This window comes from Cebus imitator, unplaced genomic scaffold (genome assembly GCF_001604975.1).
Source record: "Cebus imitator isolate Cc_AM_T3 unplaced genomic scaffold, Cebus_imitator-1.0 Scaffold12, whole genome shotgun sequence".
Classification (NCBI taxonomy): Eukaryota; Metazoa; Chordata; class Mammalia; order Primates; family Cebidae; genus Cebus; species Cebus imitator.
This window is the reverse complement of record NW_016107327.1, coordinates 6,614,151-6,641,749: the sequence shown is the minus strand read 5'-3', so window position 1 is coordinate 6,641,749 and position 27,599 is coordinate 6,614,151. Positions and strand designations below refer to the sequence as shown.

The 27,599-nt window shown below is 38.2% G+C and overlaps 1 protein-coding gene across 3 annotated transcripts in view; it reads right to left on the bottom strand.

Annotated features, from left to right (window-relative positions):
- Positions 1-27,599, bottom strand: part of ZNF521 (zinc finger protein 521) — a 294,208-nt gene that overhangs the window by 17,558 nt on the left and 249,051 nt on the right. For all 3 annotated transcript variants that reach the window (XM_017498379.2, XM_017498367.1, XM_017498370.1), the window contains 2 exons: positions 11,874-12,005; positions 9,065-9,180 (listed from right to left, as the gene is read on the bottom strand). In XM_017498379.2, coding sequence (XP_017353868.1) covers positions 9,065-9,180; positions 11,874-12,005 — 248 coding nt within the window. The remainder of the gene's footprint in view (positions 1-9,064; positions 9,181-11,873; positions 12,006-27,599) is intronic.

Sequence of the window (27,599 nt, the reverse complement as noted above, 5' to 3'; positions counted from 1 at the left end):
CAGCAGGCTTCAGTGGAGATGCATTAACTCCACAGAGGGATAAGGGCTTCCCACCAGCACTGTCATGAATTATAACTGAGTATGGGAGTGAAGTCTTGGTGCCTGTCTCACAGCAAATATACTGTTCCATTTTCCTGCACAATCACCTTTCACCCTTATAAACTCAAAGCACAGCTAAGCACACTGCTGATATTTAATGGTATCACAGTCGCCTTTTATATGTCTAGAAGGCACGCAAGCTTGGCAGATGTGCCCAGTGGTGTAAGTCAGACAATTATAAAATTAAGTTTTGGCAATGTGAAAAAGGAAATCTTTTATGGGCACTTTGGGTTTCCAGTGAAGGATGGTCTTCTGCCAGCCAGGAGCTGCTATCAATGCAGGGGCAGGGATCACGCAGGAAAGCAGCTGCCCTCCCAGACACGCAGGGGCCCAAGGAAAAAGCCCTGCTTTTGCAAACTTTGCCATCCTCTGGGAGAGCAGTTCCTGGCTAGTTAGTTTCCACTCACTCATTCAATAAAGTTATCAATGAAGGAGACCTGTTATTTTAGGCAGTTTAAAATTTCACCACTTTTAAAGGACTCGTTTACCCTGCCTTTCACTCCCATTTAAAGCCTCGGAGTTGCTGTTCTAAATGACAGCACCGCAAGCACAGCTTTTTAAGCACTATTCATCTCGCCGCCACATCTCAGGCTTTTACAGAACACTACTCTCTCTCTCCAATAAGGGGAACTTACTCCTTCATAGCTGCAGGGCAGAGCCTGTTCCAAGCTGTAGATTCGCTGCAAATATAACAATAAAGGATACAAATGTGAATTCCTCTTAAAATACACGTTTGGCTCTGAAGCTGCCTGGCCTTAGCAAACTCGATCAAGGGCAGCCTATCAATCTTTCTCCAAATGCACAGCAGCAGCTCATTTCACCAGGCTGTCTGAGGGATCGCCACATCAATGGATCAGGAAGACACTGGAATGGATTCTTTGCTCATTTCAGGGGATTTATAGTGGAAGCCCGTGATTACTATCTTTCTTACCCTAATTGTCACAACAGTTGGATGTGGAAGTGGTGTTTCCCAATAGTTAGAGGAAAGTTTGTAAACATAAGGGGTCTATTCTTGGCACTTTGTCTCCACTAACGTGAGGAAACCGATCCACGTGTGGTGCAAACATCTAAAACAGAAACATGTGGCAATTCCATGTGCCTCTCTGGATGGCAGAATGTTTTGGAAATCTGGATTTCCGGATCTCTCCAAAGGATCTGGCTACAAAGGCGCCGAGACAGAGCTGTGTCTTTACAAGACAGTCACACATGCAGTCTCTCCTTCCTAATGGAGGCAGATCTTCTGGTGCTATGGCAGCAGGCTGTCTTGGCGACGTGGAAGATGGCAGGGCCAGCAGAGCCCAGCCAAAGCAGAATGTGGCAGAGGTGATGAACATTTCCAGGGGGTGGGAGGGAGGGGGCTGCAGAACTGGCCACAGTGCTCTTCAGTACACCCTAGCTGGATGCTCCATAAAGCTGCACTGATGGCAGTTCGGAGATGGCCATCTGTCGTCAACTCTGGGCCAGACAAAAAAATAATGTAATGGCAGCTCGCTAACAACAGGGCTGCTGGAGGAGGGAACGAGTCCTAGAACGAAGAGGTGGTGCTCCCTCTTTTAATAGCGAAAACCAGCCATCAATATGAACATCAAGAAATTAATGGATGGAGAATTTTTAAAAACTGAGCTGGCGTGCTGTAGAAACAATTCAAATGCAAATAAAGTGGTTTTAGCTTATTGCAATTACCTCTGTTGCCCTTACTTCAGTCATATTAACCACTTGATTCTTAAAAATTTGACTACCAAGGCACATGGTGAAGCAGGAAGGGCCAAATTTAGAAAAAGGTGAGCCCAGGTTGTGCGTCCAAGCATGCACACACAGATTAGCCATTTATTGGTACAAAACGGGTAACTGAAAATGCATTTACTCATTTAGTCCAAATGAGTTCATTGTGATAATCGTGCTTACCTTTCGGTATGCTTGCTAATTTCTAGATGAAATTTTATCAAAAAGCCAAATAAAACCATCTTACCCTTTAGGTGCATTATGAATGCTATACAACTGCAAACTCCCTCCTTTGCTTAAGAAAAACTCTAGTCTTTTTGCTACTGCACAGATGATGGGGGGTGGGAAGGGAGAGAGAGGAGAATAACAAACTGAGGTTAGCTCAGCCATGTCCTGTTTGTGTCCTTCAATGGTAAGACCAATCAATCGTGATTGAATTATCCAATATTAACAGCTGAAAGTGATCAAAACTAATGGTGAAAACATAGCACCAATCAATAAATCAATGCAAATAATTCGGTTCCTGGAGATCCGATCAAATAAAAGAGATAGATCAATTTAACCACTGAGCAAATTAAGTGGAAGTTGCTGTATGTAGCACCAATTTACTTCCAAAGCCCTGCAGGCCCACAAAGCAAATAAATGAGATGATGTCTAGTTCTGGAACAGACCAGTTCCAGAACCACGTGCTCATCTGACACAATTTCTGCTCCTGCGAATTTTGAACTCTTTGTGTGATGGGCTTAAGAGCTGAGATTTCAGCCCCAAGGACAAGGGATACACAGGGGCACAGTGGATCTAAGGCTGTAAAGAGCAAAGGAATGATGCCCAGACTGTCCAGGAAGGGGTGGGAACCACAATCCCCACACTGACTTTCCTTCAAACTGATCAGTAAAGGACCCGGTTATGCCAGGTCTAGACGTGGTGATGGGCAAATATTTCCAACCCAGGGGTCCCAGGCAGAAGACCACATGATAAGAGGCTAGACAGAATAGGGTTTTGAGTTTTATAGTTTGAGTGGGGATAATAAAAGAAATTTTAAGCTCTGTGTTAATAAAAAGTAAGTCGATGAAAAATACAGAAAAGTGAGAAAATGGGGATGAAGGGCACTTCCTCTGGATGTGCTGTGAATACACACCTTTTCATTCCTCTTGTTTGCAAAAGAGGATTGCAGCCTCACTTAGAGGAAAATATGAAAACAAACTAAACCAAACTGTTTTCTAACCTACACTCAGATTCTACCTTGTCTTTCGTGAAGGGGTAAAATAAAACCTTTTGTCTTAGCCACATCTCTGTAACTGGATGAAAGGCAGGGGAGTCCAGTTAGTTTGGAATACATTTCTGAAAGCAAGCATACATGTTTAGTTTTGTAGTTAGATGTTACAAAACAAAACAAAACCCAAGTGATCCTAATCACTTGAAAAAGATAAATGTTTAAAATAAGAATTTTTACCTGGAAATCAATTAACATGAAACTGTGTTAAGGTATGCCACTGCAAAATTATTCCAGTAGGCTAGAACAGAGACCTCAGGAACATTCTGCCATGTCTGGGATAGATATTTCATTTTCAAATAATGATGAATCTGGATTTTGTTCACTTAGGTCAGCACTAGGAAAGCAGCAAGGTCAGGGAGCCAGCGTTCAGCGAGTGTCTATTATGTTCCCCGAATTCCACAATCATCTGTCCAAACCATTGGGGGTGCCTCCCACCTGATTCTCCCACCTGGAGAAGAAATCCCTTTTCTTGGAAGATTTATAACAATTGATTACATATTACCTCATAGAGTAGCTATTTATTTGCCTATATTCTCTTTTCTAGTAGATTGTAAACACATTTCTAATTATTTTTAGTATGTCACTCAGTATCTGGCATCATGGCGGATTTAAAAGGGTGGAATTATATTTATATATATATATATATTTTCTTGAGACGAGGTCTCTCTCTCTGTGGCCCAGGCTGGAATGCAGTGGTGCGATCATGGCTCACTGCAGTGTCAACCTCTTCAGGGTCTGGAGATCCTCCCACCTCAGCCTCCTGAGTAGCTAGAACCACAGGCACCTCAACCTATTTTTTTTTTTTTTTCTGGTTTTTGGTAGGGACAAGGCTTTCACCATGTTGTCCAGGCTGGGCTTGGTAGGCGTGAGCCATTGCGCCTGGCCTATAAATATTTTTAATAAGTATATTTTCTTAATAATGGCATGGGGACTATAGCAGTATGTTGTATAGCATTTGTAATTCTGACTATTAACAAGGACTCCTAAATGCCTCATCACATATTATTTAATAATTTGAGACTCATTTTGTGTTCTATTCATTGAGAAGCTAGTTTAGGACCAGCAGCTAAGTTAGCAAGTGACCCAGCAAGCTGCTCAACGGTGACAATTCGATGCTGTATTGTTGTCTTATACGTCCCGTCCCATATGCAGTAATTCAATTCTCCTTCAGCAATATGACCATAAAACTCAAGCACCAATTAAACTGTGGTGTGAAAAATATGCATCAAAATCAGGTGATTTGGTGGAAAAGTGGTTTGAGAAGAAAATCAAACAGCTGTAGTCACTATTACACATTTACACCTTAGTGATTTCAGTATATCCCTCACAATGTCAAATTACTACTGTACTTTGAATGTGGGAAACACTGCATTCATGACTTAAAAGGGAAGGGCTGGGTATTAAGATAATCTTTGATTCAAAAGGAATTGAAGTACTAGAATTTCAGAGCCTAAAGTTTCAACCAGAGCAGTTTCTTCCACGCATTCTGCAGGAATTCCCTCAATCTTCATTGCATTTATAACAAGAGACCTGACAGAGCTTTCTATGTGGACACATCGGGAGAGAGGATGATTTGATCACTGCCATCCAATAGTAGCTTTTCTAGAGGCACCAATTAAACAGCAATTAGTGTACTGAAAGAATGTGGCCTATTCAACTGGATTTTTACGAACACCACTTGCTCACACCTGCATAAACCACTTTGGATACAAATATGCACTGTAGGATATTATTCTTGGACCATACCATCCTCTCTCAAAGCAGCTTCCTTAGGTTCTGCTGAAAAATTTTGAGGTCTATTAGGAAAACATGTGAAACACTGAACACATTCATTCACTTAAAAAATAATAAAATGTTCATTGAGTTGAATAATGGACTCTTATTCCAAAGCACATCTCCCTTCCTAGCAGCATGCTAGGTGGCCTTTGAAGTGTATTAGAATTTCTTGCAAAAATGGAGGGAAGCTCTACCAAAAGAGAAAGGTTATATCTTGCTACGAATTATATTAGATTTTTATGTGTGTGTGTGTGTGTGTGTGTATAAAATATGATGTAATTTTATATTATATATATTATATAAAATTCCAGTACAGATATATGTCTGTACTGGAATGTACATTTGGTCAGCAAGGTTTATGGGTAGTGTGATGAACACAACTTCTATACTGGGAAAAAATGTGTCTTAGATTCAGTGTTTCATAGAAATAAGGGCTTCATCTGGCCTAAATCTAAAAGGACTTGTGGTCTGTGATGTTCAAAGAATGGTGCCTGAGTGCCTGATCTCCTGAAGATGAACAGTGTATAGTAAAGAATTATCTAAATTCTGACTGGCTTTGTAGGCAATGCAAATGAAGGTAATAACCCACTACTATATATATGTGCACATACATAGTATATATACACACATATGCATATATGTATATCCCCATACATACACACATGTAGACATATATGAACATTTTATTATTTTTTTAAGTGAATGAATGTGTTCAGTGTTTCACGTTTTCCTAATAGACCTCAAAATTTTTCAGCAGAACTTAAGGAAGCTGCTTTGAGAAAGGATGGTATGGTCCACATATATATACATACATAAATAAATTTTATACGTAACAAAGCACGTCTATCCACAAAAAAATGCTTCATGTTTTCAACTGAGTATAAAGTGAAAGAAATGTAAATTATGTATTATGGTCACAAAATCATTTGTGTACATCTAAAAGATATCCACAGTGATACTGACGGTCAATTCCAGAATGCTTATCCTAAATGGAACCTGTTATTCTCACCTTGATAGAAGAGCAAATAAATTGTATGTTTCAACATCTCTAATAGGATTGCAGTTCTTAGAGATTTAGTTTTATAGCCTCTTGTGAAAAGTCCTTCTTATTTCTGAACTTTAGTGGTATAAAATAGTAGATCAGTTCAAGTAGTTTAAAATGGACATTTATTTTGCATACCAAGTGGAACTACAGTGGGCTGATAAAATGGCTTCATTTTTCTACTCTGTTGTTATTTTGGTTACGGATCCTATTTTCTATTGTCACCTGAATTTTGGGATATTTTTTTCACTTGTCCTAGTAAAATAACAAAACGGTTTCATGGTTTTTATACACTTACTGTCTCACTTTCTATACAGAAAATAAAGGAAATCAATATTTAAAAGTGACAGTAATTTCATCTTCTAAGCACTGGCGTAAATGCAATTTGGGTAATGAAAGCAAATGCACAGGACCATGAAGGCCAGAAGTTAGAACATAAAACTAAAAACACTTTCAAAACTAGAAAAAGTCAAATTAACTCTGATCCATTTTTCTTAATGTCTTGAAACTACAGCCACTGATATTACTGAAGATTTCAGAAAATAGACCCACATAGAGAGTCCAATAACTATGAATTATAGCTTTGCGAAATATTGACTCTATAGTCAATATCTCATCTCAGATTTATAATAATTATCACATACTCACCATAAATACTGTTCTTATCTAAGGAATGATTCACATATTAAACCTGGGTATTCACATCAAGACCAAATATATGTAATTTCGAGTTGTGGGACTGGAAATACATGGCTCACAGTTTGGGATTACAGAATAAGTCTCTTTTTGGCCCAGATCACAATTTGAATGAATGAGTCAGAAATGCTTTGGTAGATATTTGACTTTATAAGTTCACAAAAACTCAAAAAAAGTTGTGTGTTCTGCACTAAAATTTCTATGCCAGTGGTTCTCAAAGTGTTGCCCAGGGACTTCTGTGGTCTCCTAAACACTTTTGAGAGGTCTGTAAGGTCAAACTATTTTCACAATAATATTAGATATTATTTGCCCTTTACACTCTCATTGTGTCAAGAGGGTACAGTGAAGTTTTCTTGAGGCTAAATGATAGGCGATGACATCATCGCTTTGACAGCTAATAGAATGTATGCTTGTATTCCTCTATTTAATCGATTTCTCAGTTTTGATTTTTTAATATGGAAAATAATAGTAATACACATAAACCAAAGCCCTTTGTGGTCCTCAAAAATTTCTCAGAATGTAAAGGCATCGGAGATCAAGGAGTCTGTGATTGGTCTATGCTAATTGTAGAAAAGGGTGAATACTATATGTTCCACATGGAATAAAACCCGAAAATACATCACTGTAAAGAAACCTGGAATCTTGAAGGATGCAATTAATTGCTTAATTTTGTCTGCTCTACAATGGGTCAGAGGCCACTACTGCTATAGTGTTGGGTTCTTTTAATGAAAGACATTGAAGGTACCACCAGGTGAGAATCTACTAATACAGGACAAAAGTAGAAGTTTGCCGCAAACATTCGTGCTTTCAAGAACATTAGATAGGAATCAGTCTCTACAGAAACTCTATAGCTTTGATTTTAAACTATTACTTAATTCTGCCTCACAGTTTACATACTAATTAACAGTTATCACTATGTGTTTTGACCATATCCTTTATAGATTCACAAAACCAAAATGACTTATGCTTTGACACCTATGCAATAAAAATGTCATTTTTTTCAAACAGAAATTTAGATTATTTTAAGAAGGTGTATTTTTAAACAATAGTCTAACTTGGCCTATCTTCTATATGCAATTCATGAACAGATGTGACAGAATAGCGTTTTTAAAAGTGATACAAGGTAAGACAGCAACTTTAATTTGGATCCACTGACACATTATGACAACTAAATGGGCTCATCCGTTCTTTCTTATATTTTGTATTTCATCTCCTTCACTTACTATTTGTTCACTTTTAGAATGGTAACTGAGAAGATAAACTGCAAATTCCTTAGTTTGACACATAACTCACCTAAATTTCATTTCATCGGACCCCAGGGAAGTACAAAGTTGCCCCAGGACCCAATATGGATGGAATCTGAGGAGTGGGTGGGCTCCAAGTCCCTCAGCCTTGCCTCTGCCAGATCAACCAGATCAGATCTTCTATTTGGTCCAGGGATTCAGTGTGAAAATTAACTGCAACCCTCATTTTAGGCGAAATATTTGTGTTGTTAATAATAATACTCAGAATAATTTTCAGTTTGATTCTATTCTCCTCCACAGGAACCAACAAGCTCAAACAAAAGGCATGTTACTCAGATCATTTAATAAGAAAAATAAGGATAAGACATTATACCCATGTTCCAGGTGAAGTAACATTAAAAACTAAGTTATTTTCCTTTTATAATAAGTGATATTTTTGGAACAGAATCCAGGTCTCTGACTCACTTTTTTTTTTAAACTAGCAGTCTGTAGCTAAGAATAAGAATAACCAAATCTTCCATTTTACAGTTTATATCTTATCTCCATACCCATCATTTCATTTTCACTGTATAACAGCCCTGAAAGTGTGGTGTTTATTATTTCTTCTTATCTGGGGTTCAGGCAACTTATAAGTCCAAGGTTAGTTACACATCAAGCAAGTGGAACCCTCAAGGCTAGATTTAATGTCTTTGGGTGCAAAATTTTCAACTATAAGGCTTTGGTTAAGTAATAATTATTCAATTGCATTAAATGGATGATACACATACTGGACAAGAGTACGGTTTCTTTAGTTTCTTCCCCTCTCCCTTCCAATTTTAAGCCCCTCAGGACAACAATAACCTGGACATCCACCCAGCTTGGAGCCCAGTGGGAACAGAGCATGAATAAAACAGGATTTGGGAGAATGAGTCATGACAAGCAAGGTGAATGATCCCACAGTCCAATAAACCTGACCCCTAAGTCTATCACACTGGGTCAGAAGGTCCAATTATAGGTCTGTTCTAGTTCTTTTTATGATTGACAGCAGCCAGAGGCAAAATTACTTTGGTGTCTATTAATCCAGGCTCTAATTTTCCCTTTGCCCCAATACACACAAAGCATCATGGTGGCCCAGGGTGAGTGATACTGTGAATCCAGATTTAAAATGCCCCTGTTTCCTTTAAGAATAGCAACTGAGTTCAATCCTGGTCCTCCTCATGAGGACATTACCTGCAGCTCTGTTTGGAAGAAAAACTTCTGTGGACATTGTGTACAGTCATAGATCTTGTCTTCTTGTCCATGGGCAGAGAAAATATGCTGCTGCAACTTGTTTGCTTGAACAAATACTGAAATGATAAAAGAACGGTGAACTTGGGTTATTTTGTTTCCGAAATGCCCTTAGTCGATGACTCTGCGTGAACAGACAGCAGGCCGGACCGCACGCCTCCCAGGTGTGACTTACTGCTCAAGACCTGGGGAGAGCTGAGTCACATTTGTTCACGGTTGGGTCTCTGACTTTTGTTAAGATGCACTCTACGGAGCTCCTAATTCAACCCAAACAGCTCCAAAGTAAAGGTTTATGGAGGCCCTGCTCCCTATAAATCTTTAAAAAATAAAGCTGAAAATTGTCAAATGCATAGCTCTGTCTCAACAGAAATGACTCCTATTTCTCAGCAACCCACAGGTTAAGAAATCATAGATGCCAAAACCCTGTTTATTGTGTTTGCCTAAAGTTATAGCTAGCAAACAGTTCTCTATTTAAATGTGTTAATGCTAAAAATCATATCCCACAGCTACTCTGGGGCACTGTCTATAAATGTGAAACAGAACGGCAGGTAAATTCTCTTTGGATACTTTAAAATCAACTCAGCCTATACACTGAATGCAACGGTTTCAATAATATAAACATGTTCAATTTTAATGACTACAAAACAAGGCCCTAAGACTGTGTAACAGTTTACCTAGGAGACATACTATTAATAATTAAATTGTATATGCCAGAGGCAGTGTTTGGGTTGGCAGAACTGACTTCTGATGGATGCCTCGTGCACTGTGACCTAAAAAAGTTTGCATCTACAATATTAAACTGTATAGGCAGGGAAAGGATTTATTAAAGATGTTGGCATTTGACTTTAACTCCACTCTAATCATTAAAATTATTCTAATTGCCAGCCGACCTAAAATATTAGAATATTGTTCTTGTGAGTCATACATTTTAATCACATTTCTCATTACCTTAAAAAACTGCTCAGATTTCCTTTCCTACCTAACACACTTTATATTGGAAAGGTTTTTTAAAAAATTGTTACTTCTAAATTACTTCAAGATACACTAAAACAATTCAGGTCTGTCTGCACAGAAAATGCAGACTGTGCATGATTAATGCATTTTTGTCTCTTTATCCCTATCAACAAGAAGAAATGAGATTTTTACAAAGATTTGCAGTTAATCTGCATATAACTCACTACATTTTATGAGGCTTCTGGCTACAACATGAAAGTCCTGTTTTATTAGGGGTCTTAATCGTGAGGAGACCTATGACCCAGTCCTCCTTTATGAAGACTTATTATGAGCTTTTATAAAGAACCCAGACTCTTGACTTGTTGTATCTTAAGATACATACTACTCACGGTAAAAACATAACAATACATATTTTTAAGTGTAAGTCTGGAAGAATAAAAGGAGTTCTAAAAGAAGGATGGAGAGTGGCTGATGGAATTATTGAATGAAGCAGCCAAACAGGCAACTGCTGAGGGCAGGGCCATCAATGTACTCAGATAGTAACAGTGCCAGCTGTGCAATGAACATGGTCCCTCCTTCATTCTATCACAGAACAGAAATCTATACGCTGAGTTCAGTGAAGGTAAATAATCAATGCTTGGAATTTTGCTCTACAAACAAAGAAGTCAATTTTGAGAGAAGGATATATTCCCCCTCCTCCAAGAAGTAAAAAGGCAACACAGCCTTGAGGGGCTTAATCCCTGAGTCCAAGACACATGCAAAATAATCACAAAGGATTTTCCAAAATAACTTTGTCATTGTTAGGGGAATACCAGAAATGAGTACGATCATATTTCAACCCCCATTGGCTTCAAATGAGAGTTGCAGATTTACTTTTTTTTTCCTGCTAATACCTGTAATGCTATCATATCTGTTAAAAAGTTTCTTCTTAAAAGTGTAAATGTAGATCAACTTCTACTCTAAAAATCCAATTTCATAGGCAATAAATGATTCATCTAATCTGTTTTTTATCTCAGAGAACTTGGGGTGAGTATTTATTTATTTATTTAGAAATGGAGTTTCCCTCTTGTTGCCCAGACTGGAGTGCAGTGGCGTGATCTCAGCTCACCGCAACCTCTGCCTTCCGGATTCAAGCGATTCTCCTGCCTCAGCCTCCCAAGTAGCTGGGACTGCAGGTGCCTGCCACCACGCCTGGGTAATTTTGTATTTTTAGTAGAGATGGGGTTTCTCCATGTTGGTCAGGCTGGTCTCAAACTCCTGACCTCAAGTGATCCACCCACCTCAGCCTCCCAAAGTGCTAGGATTACAGGCGTGAGCCACCGCACCCGGCATGGGGAGAGTTTTACCCCATCTTTTTATTTCTGGTGGAGAATGTTATGAAATTCTCCATGTTTAAGTAGCAGACATGCACTGACAATACAGCTGCACTTTTAGCTGAACATCTTATGATTAAAAAGCAGCTCTGTGCAGGCAGCCTTAGCCTTGGTAACCTTTTAACATCGAGAGGAAAAAAAAGTGAACACATCATGTATGTAGTTTTCCAAACGGAAAAGTGCAAACTTCTGAGAGAACTTGAAATGCCATTTGTTCATCCTGACAGTTAACCTTCCTGCTCGTGTGAGCCTTTAAGTATGCTGCAATCAATAATGCTAATAAAGCAGAAATCAAACATCTTTCCCCCAAATTGAACTGAAGTCATATCTGTAAAAGGCCATAGCAGTGGGAAGTAATGTTCTGGTAGGAAAGACATGATGAGGCCATCAACCTCTCCTGGGTCTTCCTGAAATAATCTTCCCACCTGTAAAGCAGACTGGACACTTAAAGGTTCCTCCCATCCCTTCGAAGCTGTGCTCTATCAGGTGGCACTGAAGTTTGGCAGGAGAGTCAAAGGTCTGGCTGCAGAGTTTGCATTCATGGTTCAGTCCTTCATCTGTTGAGAAAAATACATGAATAGAAATGGTGAAAATCTGCCATCTCTTTAATAGACTAGAGAGTTATCTATAATTGCATATATTAAACTATTTCCATCACCTAATATACATATGTAGTAGAATATACGGTTTCTGGTTATTTCACATTATTCATGAGTTTATATCAATTTAAAACATTTCTGGAATTTAAAAACCAAAGATAATCAGAAGTCAGATTTTATCTTAAGGCTAATCCATTTTATTAAACTTTAAAAATATAATTGGATATCAATAAGGAGGCATTTCCTTTTCTCTGATTACCATGATTTTCTGGGTGCTGTATTTCCAGTCCTAAAATAAAAAGTGTGGACAGCTTCTTCCTCAGTGATTCTCCTCTGGCTTATCTAGAAGGTCCTAGAAGTGTCCATGTGTAACCATAGGTTTTCAGTGGTATTTCAGTTGATACAAGCTTTCTTTTTCGATTTCCAAGGATTTCTGGCAATTTTGAAGTATCATCAATAGGACAGTCTTACAAATGCCCTTTTCTCTGCTTCTCACCTCCAGTCTCCCATAGTCTTCCTAGTTCATCACTCCCTAAACTCTTTAAGACAGTTTCAATTTTACCCGCAGAACCAGACTCTGCCTGTTTCTCCAAAGCACTTTTGTGACCTCCCGGCTCACTTGGCTAGTCCTGCATTCTTCTCGGGTATCTTAAGAACTAGACGGTGGAAAAATAATTCGATGTCATAACACTGCTATATAAAGTGGGGAGGGCTGGGTGTGGTGACTCAGGACTCTAATCCCAGCACTTTGGGAAGCCGAGGCGGGCAGATCATGAGGTCAGGAATGAGACCAGCCTGACCAAATGGTGAAACCCCATTTCTACTAGAAATACAAAAATTAGCCAGGCATGATGTCGGCATGCACCCATAATCCCAGCTATTCAGGAGGCTGAGGCAGGAGGATCGCTTGAACCTGGGAGGTGGAGGTTGCAGCAAGCTGAGATGGCACCATTGCATTCCAGTCTGGTGACAGAGCAAGACTCCATCTCAAATAAATAAATAAATAAATAAATAAATAAATAAATAAATAAAATAAAGTGGAGAGCATGTGTTATACATGGACATGTTATTTTAAACATTTATGGATTTTAAACATTTAAAATTAAAATTTAAAAATTTAAATAAGTTTAAAATGTAAGTTAGGACTATCCTAATTTACTTTATTGTGCAATTCTAAGACATGAAAAACCAGCGGTACTGGTTAGCAGCCTAGCTGACACTTAACTTAGTGTTGCTGTGTTTCAGAACCGCACAGATACAAATTCATTTAATTGTACTAAAACCCCATTAGAAAAGCTACTATTAGTCTCATTTTACAGATGAGAAAAATGAGGTGTGGAGAGTTTAAGTAACTTTGCTGTGAGTCACAAGGACTCATAATTGGAGAGCCAGAACTTGAACGCGGGCAGTCTCCATACAAACCTGGGCAGTCTGGCCTCAGGGTCTGTGATCTTAATAGATATGGTGGGGCACACACCCACCACTTCCAAGACTGCTTATTAAAAGGCAGAGGCGGCACTTTAACTTGGCTTGTTATCACATTATACTTTTATATTCTCCTGTTTGCAATGATTAAAAAATGCTGCTAAGATATTCTAGGTCTAGGGAATAAAAGACACCATCACACTTTAAAAGCGAAACAAGTCTATACTGCAGTTATTTTCTTTCATTCAAAGACAACATGCATGTGTAAGTCCTGCGCCAGCTGATATTACTGGCAACACCAAGGCCCAATTACAAAGTGAGTTATTATTAGCTAACTAGGAGTAAAATCACTCTATTTGTATTCCTAATCTTTCTTCACATACAAGTATGAGTCTTTAGAAGCAGAGGATTGGAATTTGTAAAAAGAGAAGCAAAGCACTAATTAAGCCACCCAGTACTGTCTACATTTCACAAGAGATAAAAACCTACTCTGTATCTGGGTGGCACAGTAAATTCCTTGATTATAATTATGTAAGAGGGAGTTTAATTGTGCATACTGACATGACAAGGGGTTATACAAAAAGCTTTAGGGATTATATAAGATCAAGGGGTTTTCATCTGTTTCTTTCTTTCTTTTTTTTAAATCCTGAAGTCACCAAAAAATTTCCAGATTTTAGACATTAAGACATATGAAAAACAGAATTTATTGTAAGAAATTGAATTGGCAAGTTAATCTTCAGAAATACCTGCTAAATTTAAAAGCTCTCTATTTCCTTAATGCTACATACCTTTATTTTGAATAGTAAGAAGGTTACTAACGGTTTTCATCTACTTTTAAAATTATGTGTGCTTTGCACAAGAAACAAGAGGTGGCCTATGGACATTGGTTGATATACACTTGTTCTGGAATTTTAAAACTTGCAATAGTTGTCAAGTAACGTGATAGATCTGGCAGGTTTTCCTGGGAATAGCAATTGTCACATGAGCATAAAGTGAATTATGCAAGTTAGGATGCTCTTTAATGTAGTATTATCTTTCTCGACTATGAGTATTTTGTTTGGAAAAATAAGAGAAGGAAAAATAATTGAGATATACGAGTGCCGGGAAAATGTACTCATTCATGTTTATGTATTTCTTACCCAAATAAAAGAGCAGTTGCATCCCAAAATGTTAAATAACCCAAATTCAGTCAAGTGAATTCACAAAAAGGCGACACACAGGCATAAAGGTATTTATACATTACTAGCGCAGACTTATTTTCTACATATTCTATCTTTTATTTGTGAAAGCACCAAGTGACAGCAATGATAACAATCACATCTAGCATTTTCAGAGCTCTTTTTACAGCCTAAAAGCACATTGTAATGCTAAAAAATTGTTGAAGTTCTACCTGCCTTTTATTTGCAAGTTACACCGGGAGGTCTTTCCCAATAAACTGACCTCCTAGTTATTTCCGTAGGAAAGAAAATATATCTGAATTGTTACACAGCACATTAAAAGATAAGCAAAAGCCAATATGCTCTTAGGTAGACGGCGAGTCCCCCCTTTTCTCTCACCTTTGTTCATTTCCCTACTCCCTTCACCTGTCTTCATGCTTGCTTATTACCTCAAGGTCAAATGTATAATGAGAAGGACAGACAGTAACACAAAACATTCTAACAACTGGTTAATATAATTCATTTTGTATTTTTTTAAAATTGAGGGCAGCACAGGTAGTAACAGAAAAAGAAACTTATTTATAATAAAAATTCCAAAAGTTTATCCTTATTCAAAGTCTTTAACTCTTCTCTGCTATTTCTATATTTACCTTTGTATGGCTGAGAACAATGTCTTAACTTTTCAAAGAATTTCTGAAAACCCTTAGAATTGGGGAGATCTGGCTGAATTAAGCCCCATTTCTTTTTCTCCCTATCTGGTATAAGGTAAAAGAGCAGTAAATGTAACTGCTGTTTTACTTTAAAGCCAATGTTATTTATGTGATACTATCAGCACCTCCACTCAGGATTTTGCCCATAAAGCATAACCTGAATTGTGCCTTTGCCCTTCCTCTCCCTAAAGGTGCCAAAAAGCTTAAAAAGTTCAATCAAAATAACCATTTCTGCTCTCTGGAAAGGTAGCAGCTGACAGTAATTGGATAATACAGCCTGACTCATTTATTAAAAAGAGATTCAGAGTCAATTGATTTAATAACCATTACAATATTCCATTAAGGATATAATAGGCTAGTACAGCCCTATTTTTTAATTAAGAATTATAGATGGGATCTTCGAATCAAACTTCTAGATTTTTCTTTTCCTTTTTGCTTATCTATAGTCACCAGATTTTCTACAATGAGCACAATTTGCCTTTGTAGGTAACTTTGAAATTAAAAGAGAGAAAAAACAACCCTACCTTTTCTATACCCTATTAATAAAGATTGACTACAACACTGAAATTTTGCTAGCTAAAAAGTTAGATAGGAAATGAGCAATATTATAAGCACAGAAAAACTCCAGTTTTGCACAATTAAACTTAAAAGTATTCTAGCCGAATATGTGCAAAAACAAAAATTAGCATAAGGAAAGGGAGAAAGAACTATCAGAATGCAACTTAGCTATATAAGCAAACATGGGTGCTTTCACTGTAAGCCCGTGTCTTCCCAGAACACACAGAATGCCCCTCTCTGCTGGATCGTGAGGGAGGTGCATGTGCCTAGCAGTGGGGGTCCAATGTCAGAGTGGGGCCGTTACCATTGCGAACATGCTGGAAGCCAGCAACATCCTGTCTTGGTCACCCCCTGCAAGGCATGACCAGAGCTGCTCTGAGCATAACTGTGAAATCATTTCCCATGTATAGAAATTTCAGCTAAAATAATTATTTCCATTTGTTAATCTTCATTTAACTGTGAACATAAATGTAAACAGGAATCAAGTCTACCTAAAAGAGACTGATGCTAATGTAAATATTTATTGCAATATTAAATGTTTCAAAGAAAAGCATCTGCATACATAATTGGAGTACCACCTCACTGACTTAGTAGGAAACGTGATAATCACTTACAAAATTCTGTACTCTAAGAAAACCATCTGCTTGTCTGAAGCCAGTTCAAAGGAGAATGACAACTTCTATGCCTCCAATTCATAAAACCTGGACCTACATAACTATTTATTAGCCTGTTTTATAACAGAAGAAATATTAGTTACCATTTGGATGCTCAAGCACAGTTTAAGTTATGAGCTCCAATGTGGCAATTGTTAGTTTAACACAAGACACTGACATTTCAATATAAGCTTTAAACAAGAGAAACCCTTTAAGCAGCCTCCAGACTGTGTGTCCCATGTTTATACTCCTTTTCCTTCAATAAAAACAGAAATCTAGAGTGGCTACAAGCAAATGTTCGGTGGTTGACTTACATGCAGCTGTTATCCCAGGAATCACTGGGGGCCCCCTTACATCATCTGATCAACACTACAGCCATTACTGAGGACCAATTTGTAACAGTTTATAAGTAGAATTCCTTCTCCCTTTTACCCTCGAGACTGGCCAGAAGGGTCCTCCAGCCTCTTCCACTGCATAAATCTATAGGCTAAAGTCCACAGATATAAACCCCTCCTGCTATATCATCATGTGGCCTGGGCCATACTTAAAAGCTCTGATCTGAGTGGGAGTAAACACTGCCCTCGGAATCCAAACAGAGGAATCAAATGCCCTGCAGTTTTAACTTTTCCAGTTCGAATGTGTGTTACCACTATATCCTCATATATATTTTTAAATCCAAGAAAACCATGCCCTAACTCAATTCCCAGCCCCCTGCCCTTTACTTTGCTTCTCCTCTTCCCCGAGTTAATTTCCAAGCACACATTTATAAGCTAGGAGTCCGAGGAGTAACAAAGAAAAGCTATACATGACAAAACTCACCCCTTGGCTACACTGGCTCGCCCTAGAAACCAAGAGTAGAAAAATAGGCAGACTGTAGTGTAATTTGCCATGCACACAGCCATCACATTCTTTCTAGGGCCATAGCACTCGGGCACAATAATTTGTTGTATTATATACAGCACATATTTCATGACTGTAACATAAACACACTGAGGTTTTAATTTGGCAATGGAGAATATGACTTAGGCTTCAAAGTCTGCCGGTAGATTCGTCATTAAGCCCCCAAAGTAAGGCAGAATTTGAAAGTACTGAATATTGTGTGAACTTCTTTTCTTATACCAGTTAAAAAGTTCTGCCCTTATTTTTCGGAGCAAGTTGCCGTGAAAATGAATGCTGCCTGAAGATCAACACTAGCACCTTCTAGGAGTTTTGTCACTGGCGATACGGAGTGTCTGCCACTGTCAGTCTTTCTACGCCACAGGAGAGAGGAACAGGAGACACAGGCAACAGACTTTTACAATAAGAGGAAAAGGACACTAGAACCATGAGGAAATGAGCTCCAGGTTCCTGGACTCTGTGCACACAAAGTGCCTAACCCGTGACTATCAAAAGAAAAGCCACATGATACACGTCCTGTGTGCCTCAGTCAGAATCTCACTTCCAGGAGATCTACAGGTACAAGCTTATCTTAACTCAGTTGCTGGCTGTGTTTAGCCAATGATCTGGAGGCTACAATGCTTTTGGACTTTATAAGCAAAGCCACTGATATTGCCACTGTTATTTCCTGCCTTGAACTTCTCATTATCAGCAGGGCTGGAGCAGGAAATGATTCAACTGGGGTAGGCTGCATGGTACCCAGCAGATTTTAAAGAGCCCAGGGGCTGCCTAGAGCCCCATAAACATCAGCAGCTTGGAAACTAGCAGGAGGTCCAGGTGGGTAGGGAGAGGAGAGGCAGGCAGTGGGATTTTAGATGCTCTGAGATGCAATATCGTCCAATTCCTTGGCTATTATTATAGGTTGCATAGAGTACTTATTAGAATATTCTCATGTAGGAGAAAACATTGGAATGTTGTTCAAACAATAAACAATAAAACAAATAGCCGACCAAAAAGGTGGCTTTCCTTCAACTGTGGGGACTCAGCAGTGGTATTTTGGCACAAGTAAGGAATGGGGATGAGCACACAGATGACGATGCCTCTCAAATCTGACCAGTACATTAGCTTCTCTAGTTCTTTCTTTTCTTCTTCTCATTCTGAATCTAAACATGGACCCTAGAGTTGAAGTCTCAGAGAAAACATAATGCCTACAAATAGCTTTAAAGGTAAAACTTTGCCCTCACATTTTTTTTTTAACTAAAAAACAACATACACCAATTTTGGAAGGGTACTGGTAAAAATCACTTTGATCCCTCCTCTCTGTATCCCAAGAAAAACTGTTAACCAAGAAAAGAAGAAAGTAGTGCATGTTTCTTAGTGAATATTCTGGAAAAGGAAAGGGCAGGGTAAGGACGGGAATGAGGACTGAGACCAACTAAGTCTGAAATACGTCCTCTAGGTTTGATTAGATATTGGAGTTGCTTTTAAACAATTTGGATCTTGTGTAAAGCTTTGACTTCAGTACATGCCACTGTGTTCCAATGAAAAGGATCCGGTGTACTGGAATTTTCCCCCTTGTTTATACTCATTTGAATATAGGAGAGTACATTTTTTCTTTCAAAAAATGTTTGCCACCTAATCTTTAGGGCTGTTCTATTCTCTGCCTTGAAAGAAAGTTGTGAGCATGCAAATACGAGTATAAATCACTTGTTTCCATTTCACATAACAGACTACATGTATGGAATGATTGAAGACAGCAGTGTTTCCAGTTCAGCAATGCATTTCAGTTTTCGCCTTGCCTGCAAAGAGTGGTGGGTGGCAACCCAGGACATCTCATTGCCACAAGAGTGCTGAGAACTAAGTTTGGGGTTATTCACCTATTCTTGCAACAGTGCAAGTTCCAGGAGGGCAAGGGTATTTGTCTGTTTTGCTCACTGATGTACATGAAGTACCTAGAACAGTACATGGCTTATAGCTGGAACTCAGCAAATACTTACTGAATTCATGAGAAATATCTACTTAGCAAATCCTATATTTAATTTCATCAGAATAAAATGCCAAGACTGACGGTAAAACAATATTTATTGTTTGTCAGTTGGGTTTGAAATTTTTGCTCCATTCCCCTGTGCATTAAACCCTGTGCATGTATCAGTGGACTGGCAAAATCCACCTGACAGTGCTTGGCTACATTATTTCCCAAAATAAAGCATTAACAAAGTAGCTGTCTAATTTGCCAACTTATCCCTGGCAAGAGCTGATGAGTCAAAACTTATCCTTATTTCCAGAAGAAAAATATTATTATGTATTTTATATCTAAAATCCAAAAAGCAGCATATCAAAGAAGGGATAATTGCCTTTTATTTATTGACCAAGTCATAAAGAAGTCTCTGTATCATACATCCACCACCCATAAACAATTTTTACTAATGGTCTGTATTCTTATGTTACAAAGCTCCATTCTTTTAACTAATTGTTTAAATCAGATGTATTCATTTATTATACTCTTTGTTTAAAATTTCTCATTTGATATCAAATCCCTTCTATTAATGCCCTTACATCTGGGACTTCTGGTGGTGGTGAAAGTACAGGTATATTTACCTTTGAGTACTGTACAAAAACCCCACACATTGGTAAAATCGAAAGAGGATAGTTCATGCAGCATAAACTAAATGTAACTTGCTTTAAAGTTAAATCTATTGGGAAAACATCTTTGAGAATGGAGACAGTGCAAGAGTCAATATTAATTCCACACAGTGGTGGGCCCACAACACGAGGCATGTGCTGGACACGGCACTCATCAGCCATGTTTTCGTGCTGCTGTGCTGAGTTTATGGCAAGGGTCAGGGCCTTCTCTCGCTCTCTCTCTCTCTGTTTCTTTTTTTATCTTCTTCTTGGCATAAAGCCACTAGTTATCTGAAGGAGAAAAGTCTCCAAACACTGAAAAGCTGTTTATTCTTGCTAGAAAGCACAGCTTGCTATTGCTGATTATTTTTTAAAAAACAAATCAAACAAAAGAAACTGAGTGAGGTTCAACAGCTTCTGCAAATGTTACAGACCTTGACAACCATGGGTTTTAAGTACTCACAGGTTTAGATGAGAAACTAAGTCAAGCATTTTCAAAGCTAATTATCTTTCTAAGAAACTATATTATTGATTACTTATTGCAAAGATGACATCTTCTCTCTTTCTGGTTCCGTTTATTAATAGAATTGGAGTTCACCACAAAAGCACAAGTCATATCTGCAATGGCATATGGGGGTGTTAAGGGGGTCAGAATCTCTCTGATTTCCAAGGGGCTTGATCCTGCTCCTTTTTACTTTGTGGCAATGGTAGGAAAACCATTAAGCAGCAATGCAAAAATCACAGTACTCCATGCTATTTGCAAATGAGTCACATTTTTATTGTTCTATTGGTGTGACCTTAGAAACTTGGCCTTGATGAATAAAAAACAAGGTAATGGCACAATAAACGCAGTAAGATTTCTAAAAACAGTTTATTGGAAATGTGCTGTGAAACTTGAATTCTTCTAATCAAACGATGCCACCCCTTAGAGAAATTTGCCTGTGCATTATTAAAGTGATATACTGCAGTACTAGTTAGAGCTCCATAACCTTTAAATTGCCTGATTGTAATTAAGGCCACTAGTTTTATTTAGGAAGGTTCAAGGAGGCTCAATTTAAGTTGGCTTAACTAGTGTGAATTTAATGTCATGCTGCCAGAAGGCAGAGGAGCATTCTGGCCTGGCTGTTCTGTGGCACATGCAGCTGTGGGGTCATGTATTCTAAATTAAACCCAGGTTTTAAAGAAACTACATATGTCAGTAAATAGCTGGATGTGTGTAAATATACACCCCACATTTGCATGTGTACATCATTCATTCTTTCACTCAGTCATTCAGTATGCTGGCAGTTTTCCAGTTTAGGCATCTAAATACAGTTGATTCTAGAACAACATGCTTAGAACTGCGTGGGTCCATTTACCTGCAGATTTTCTTCAACCAAATGTGGATTGAAAATATTTTAGTCATGGGATGTGAAACCGGCATGTAGGGGTTCCACATATACCGTGGGACTTGTGCATGCATGGATTTGGGTATACGTGCGGGTCCTGGAATCAATCCTCTGCATATACCACGGGACAGCTGTACATCTGATCATTTACAGAATGAGTAGAACAAGTTTGCAGATATCTTTAAGGGCATGATGACCCCTTTCATAGAAAGGCATGTCTTAAGGCAATGTCCAATCAGCATTAATGGTTTAAAATGAAATGTGCATGTAACAAACTTGTAAAGGCAGGAATCTTATTATAAAGAAATTCTAGGAAGGAAAATTTATAGGAATATGAGGAGAAAAGAAAAGGTATTATTTGGACAGGCCATTGAATGGAGTGCTGAGAACGATATATTAACTTCACTGAAAGGGCAGGAAATCAAGGAGTGAAACAAAAGATGAAAGAAAATGCAGGTACTCCAAAGCACAGACTAGCTGAAGCAAAGGGAAGCAGCAGAGAGAAACACTTACAGATTTGACCCATGTTCAAAATTTTACTGGATGTGAACTCAAAAACATTCATCTCTGGATAGAATGCTGGCAATTTTCTGTAGCTCCAACAGCAATAATGATAAATGAATTTCTTTACAGCCAAGTGGCTCAAGCAGCCAACTACGTTACCACTATATAATTAATAACAATAAGCAATTAAGGAGAACAGCAGGTTACAACTATAAGGTGTCAAAATATATTAGCAAAGGAAAATACAGCAATAACACACTTAAAAGAAAAATAAATGTACAGCACATGAATCCATGTACAGTGTCTTCTCCAGACTGTATTTTGGATAAAGCTTTTACATTTGAAGAAAAATAGATGATGGCTTAAAACTACTATAAAGCGATTAACATCTCTCCAAAAATAAATAACACTCCCAATGCTTAGAGAAATCAGAAATGTGATATGGGACACATGACTGGGAAGGCACACAAGAATTGGCTGGCTGGTATTTGGCTTTTTTTTTTTTTAAAACTAAAAGATATTCTAATAAATACCTCACAAAACTGTATTTGTTGGCTCAAGTATTTTCAAAGGACCCAGAACATTTTTATTTTCATGTAAAATGGAGGAAAAGCAAGCAACAAGGAGAGTGCAGAAAAAAAGAAAGGGAAAGAGTCAACACAATACATTTGGCCAAACACTGGCACACCAGACAAAGTTTAGAAGGAGCTTGGAGATGCTCTAACTTTTTAAAATATGAGAAAATTGGGACAAGATATATATATATATATATATATATATATATATATATATATATGGTTTTTTCTTTTGAGGAAAGGGGTCTTGCTCTGTTGCCCAGGCTAGAGTACAGCATGTGCTCATAGCTCCCTGCAGCCTTGTGCTCCTTGGCTCAAGCAACGCTTCCTGGGTAGCCAGGACTATAGGTGTGTGCCACCATGCATGGTCTGAGACTACAGATATTAACCAACACACCCACAACAGAAAAGCTTTACGGTCATGGCCAGCACCAGAATTCAGGCTTCCTGCATCTAAGACTGTACTGTGACGCCAACCCTCACTTAAAAAAGAAGTTATCTCCTCCCTTAGCACAGTTTAAGTTGTCAAGGCAACAAAACAGCAGTTACTGTTTTCTAGATCTCCTATTGATGTGCAAGGAGCTGTTTCCATTTCCATGCCATCCTGGCCACTCCTTTATTTATTAGAATAAATCCAAGGCCTGAATTTATTCTAATCCACCTCATCCCCTATGCCCCTTTTTTCGCTCTTGTTGCCCAGGCTGGAGTGCAGTGGCGCAATCTCTGCTCACTGCAACCTCCGCCTCCCAGGTTCACGGGATTCTCCTGCCTCAGCCTCCTGAGTAGCTGGGATTATAGATGCGCACCACCACACCCAGCTGATTTTTGTATTTTTAGTAGAGATGGGGTTTCACCATGCTGGCCAGGATGGTCTTGATCTCCTGACCTTGTGATCCACCTGCCTTGGCCTCCCAAAGTGCTGGGATTACAGGTGTGAGCCACCGTGCATGGCCCTCATCCCCTATGTCTTAAACAGTTACTGTTAAAGTTTCTCTCACCCCTTGAAAGCTTTTCTTCTCCTTTTAGGGAAGTGAACCCTGAGTTAATGTGCTGCACCTGCTGGCAAGTTGGAACATTTGGTTATAGCACGTTAGATTCCCCATATCTAGAGAGATCTCTGTATCTCTAGATATGGGGAAGTTAACTTCCTAGATGGTGTTCCTGAAGGGGCGAGGTAAAACACTTGGGTCTGAACTGTCAATCTGAAGGAAATCTTTCTGATTATACATCCTGTGATGTAGTGGCTGAATGCTGATGCTCTTGGTGACAATAACCCAATGATTTGCTGAAACTGTTACCTGAAACCCTGGGGAGGCTGGGCTTGAGTGCTCCTTTATGGAGTTATAATTATTCAGAAACAAACATTGATTTCTTAATTCTATTCCGTCGACAGCTAACTGTACTTCTCTAAGTACCTGGATCATTCCCTGATACGGTGCTAAACTGAGTGTTTGGGAAGACACGGAGACCGCATGCATAACCCAAGGTGTGTGGCTTACTAGAAACGTAACACCACATTTATGTATGGAAAATCGGTCAGCTCAATATATTCCTAACCGACTTTTCTCTCTTGGGCACCATTCTGGATACACTAGCACATCTAGACACTGTATGCTGAAGCCAAGATGTTGCTGGCATACCAATGAATCATGTTCATTTCTAGTTTCTTCTGCTGTTTTCTGTCAATCAGGAGCTATGCAAGGGAGAGAGCTGTTATCCTCCGTGATGGGAGGAAAGAAGGAGTGAAGGAAGGAAGAACAAAGGGTGAGAGGAAGGGAGGGAAGCAAGGAAGGGAGGGAGGAAGGGAGGAAGGAAAGACAAAAGACTGCTGGTAACAAAGATTTCTTTCTCATTTCTACTTAGTTATGAAGTGTGATGAAGAAGTAGATGTCTCTGGGTATTTTTGTTATGTCAAAAACCAAAGCTAAAGACTATGAAATAGGGCCTAACAAAAAGCATGGATTAGTTAATAGGTCTATCTGTTAAATAAAGAATGAGACATAATAATTATGGAGAGCTCTTTCTCAGATGATAATTCCTTATATTACCTTCTGTAAAGCTATTAAATATTTCTAAGACTATAATGCCAAATTATAGAAATGTTTGGGGCACAATACATTTTTAATCCCCTATCTTTAAGACATTTTTTCTAAAGCCTGAACCAGCTCATTCAAGATCCATTTAAAAACACAGTATAAAAAAATTTATACTGTGTCAATATAAAGAAGGCTGATAATGACTCTCCTAACACAAAAGGAAATCTATTGACAAATTTCACTAAAATATGTTATCAATGGCCTTAAACATTTTATACATTTAAAGGCACTGTTTTGCCTTGCATGATATATATAATAAGCACAGAATTCCAATACATCTTAAAGAATCTAAGTAGAAGTCTGATGCCAATGACCGTAAAGTTTATTTCTGAAAGCAAGTCATATTTAGCTCACTTACTGGTTTCATTCTTGGTAAAGAAAACATAAAAGTCCAGGATAGAAAGTGACCTATAGGGATGACCTGGCGTCTTGCCCCTTCTTTGCTTCTGAAAAGCAGTAGCAATGTTTGGCTTCTTAAAGACAAAGATTAGCACGAGGATTTTTAAATTTGACAATCTGGAGAAAAGTGAATACTTTTATATAATTTTGTGGAATTGTAATTGTTGCATAAAATAGGAGATGTAGGGGTCTGATTTGAACCAGCAACAAAAGTTCTTGTCTCAGGATACAGGAGAAAGGACAGTTCAGAAATTAAAACAAGAGTGAGTAAAGAAAGATTAGCATTGTGTGAATGTGCAGAAGAGAATAAAATGAATAAATAATTTTAGCATATTTTCAGCCAACTGCAATAATTCAGCATGCATAGATACTTATCTTTAGAGAAAAATGCCCAGGCAAAATACATTTTTTTTTCCTCTGGAATGGGAAGAGAAGTTTCCTTAATTAAATATTGCCCTTGGCTATTTTAAAGAATTAAAAATAAAATAATTCTCAAAGAATTAGACATGACTATTGCTGTCTCAACAGGACAGCATGGGATGGATGAAGAGAAAGACTGGCATCCCGGCTCATGTTTTCAATTTTGAGTATCTGGTAGAGGAAGTATCTGGTAGAGGAAGAAGAAGATTCAAACTGAATCTTCTTCTTCCTCTACCAGATACTTAAAATTCAGCTAGACGCCTCTCCAAAGGGACATCAGGAGGAAGGGGAAGAATGCAGCTAAGTAACACACAGGACCTAGAATCTAGGCATCTCTCTTTTGAAATGAATATTAGAAATTCTATCTTAAACTGAAAACCGCAGGGAAATTCCAAATCAAAGTAATCACTATGGCCTTACTTCACCCGATTAGGTCTAAATATGATCTCATCTGCTGCAAAATATCAGACTTTGTGCTCAGGCCAACTTGACTTTTAAACACAAGATGTTGAAGGAAGTGTCTACACAAGTCCAACTCATATCCCCCTTTTTGTCGAAGGCCCATAAAGGGGAGACTTTTATTGTTGCTAAGGCTATGACAATGGGACATTCTTCTCCCTTTATCTCTAATTGAGGATGATTATACATATAATAACTACTGTATTTATATAACCCTTTACAATTTTCAAACTGTGTGGGTGTGGGTTTATACATATCCATTCTCAGTTAGTCTGCTCAATAACACAAATTGCTCCAGGTAACTCAAGTCCTAGGAAGAGCTTTACTGATTTGCTTGAAGGGAGATGCGTAGTTACTGAAAGCCTGGCTCAAGTATGGATTTAGATTCCAGATTAGAGAAAAGAAAACAAACTAAATTTCAATTGAGTTGAAAGGTGCAAATTTTTAGTTAAATCAGGTATGGCGCTTAGTTTACTGGGTCCCTATGCCCAGGAAGATAGAAGATCATCCATCCACTTGTGCTGATAATGTATGTTTAGTTAAGGCAGTAAACAGCAATAAAGAGAAAATTAGAAAAATATACTTTCAGCGTGGGCCTTTCTGGTTATTTTGATGGTTTACTTAGGGCCCTTTTAAGGTTTCATTGAGGCCAAAAATGTGATACTCGTTTGTTATTGTTTTTGAATTCATCAAGATTTCGTTCAAAACTTGGCACTTAAAAATCGGACTAATTCATGAAAAAATAACGTATTTCAATTTTGCGCTTATGGGTAAGAAAACTGATATGATTCGTTTTATTAACAAACTGTTTTAAAATCAAAAAAAGTCATTATTTTCAAACTGGGTGAAGCAAGGCAGAATCCTTTGTTTCCCAAAAAATGGTACCAGTTACAGGGCTGTTTTCTCTTCCTCATGTGGAGAGTTTCACATACACTGTTAAATATCACTTACTGAGTTGATTTGGAAAATACCAGGAAAACCATATACTGTACAGCTCAAATGACTGGAGTTAACAAAAACAAACAAACCCTCCCGGCCCCCAGAAATGTAAATAAAAAGTTAGATTTCCCTGTACTACATTTGATTGCATTAATTGATGTTTAAAAAAAAATCCGTTGAAAATAAAGCCCAGCAGTAGCATTTTTCTTTTCTAAATCACAATAGCAGCACATTACAAACATTACCAAAAGGTCCCTTGGTGCGATTGTAAAGTTCCACTCTGGCAGTAAAATGCATCTACTGTGTGTTCTCCATTTTCATCTCCACCCTCCCCAATATATAAGAAAGCAGGTCACGAATGAAATTAAGCCTGCCTGTGTATTGCTTAAATATTAATTTCTAATGAATGTTCAGATATTGAATAGTAACCCATTACATCTTTTAAAAATATGTATTTAAAAATCCTCTTATTTTAACATAGGGGTTGAGCCTGGATAGCAAGCAGATTATTACTACTGAGTCCTGTTTCATAATCTGTCATCCTCTCTACTGTGGCAAAAGTTGCTTCCACAGTGGGAGGGAAATTCTTGGTATACAAGGCATGTACTTGGTAGGCCTGGTAGGTTATCAAACACAGACCTCTACAATAGATGTAAAATAACTTATACTATAGTGTACAGAAGAGACAATATTTACAAAAAGCCGCACAGGCATGATCCCCAAAGCCTTTCTTTCCATGCAACATGGTGGAGTGGTTCAAAGAACAAAGGC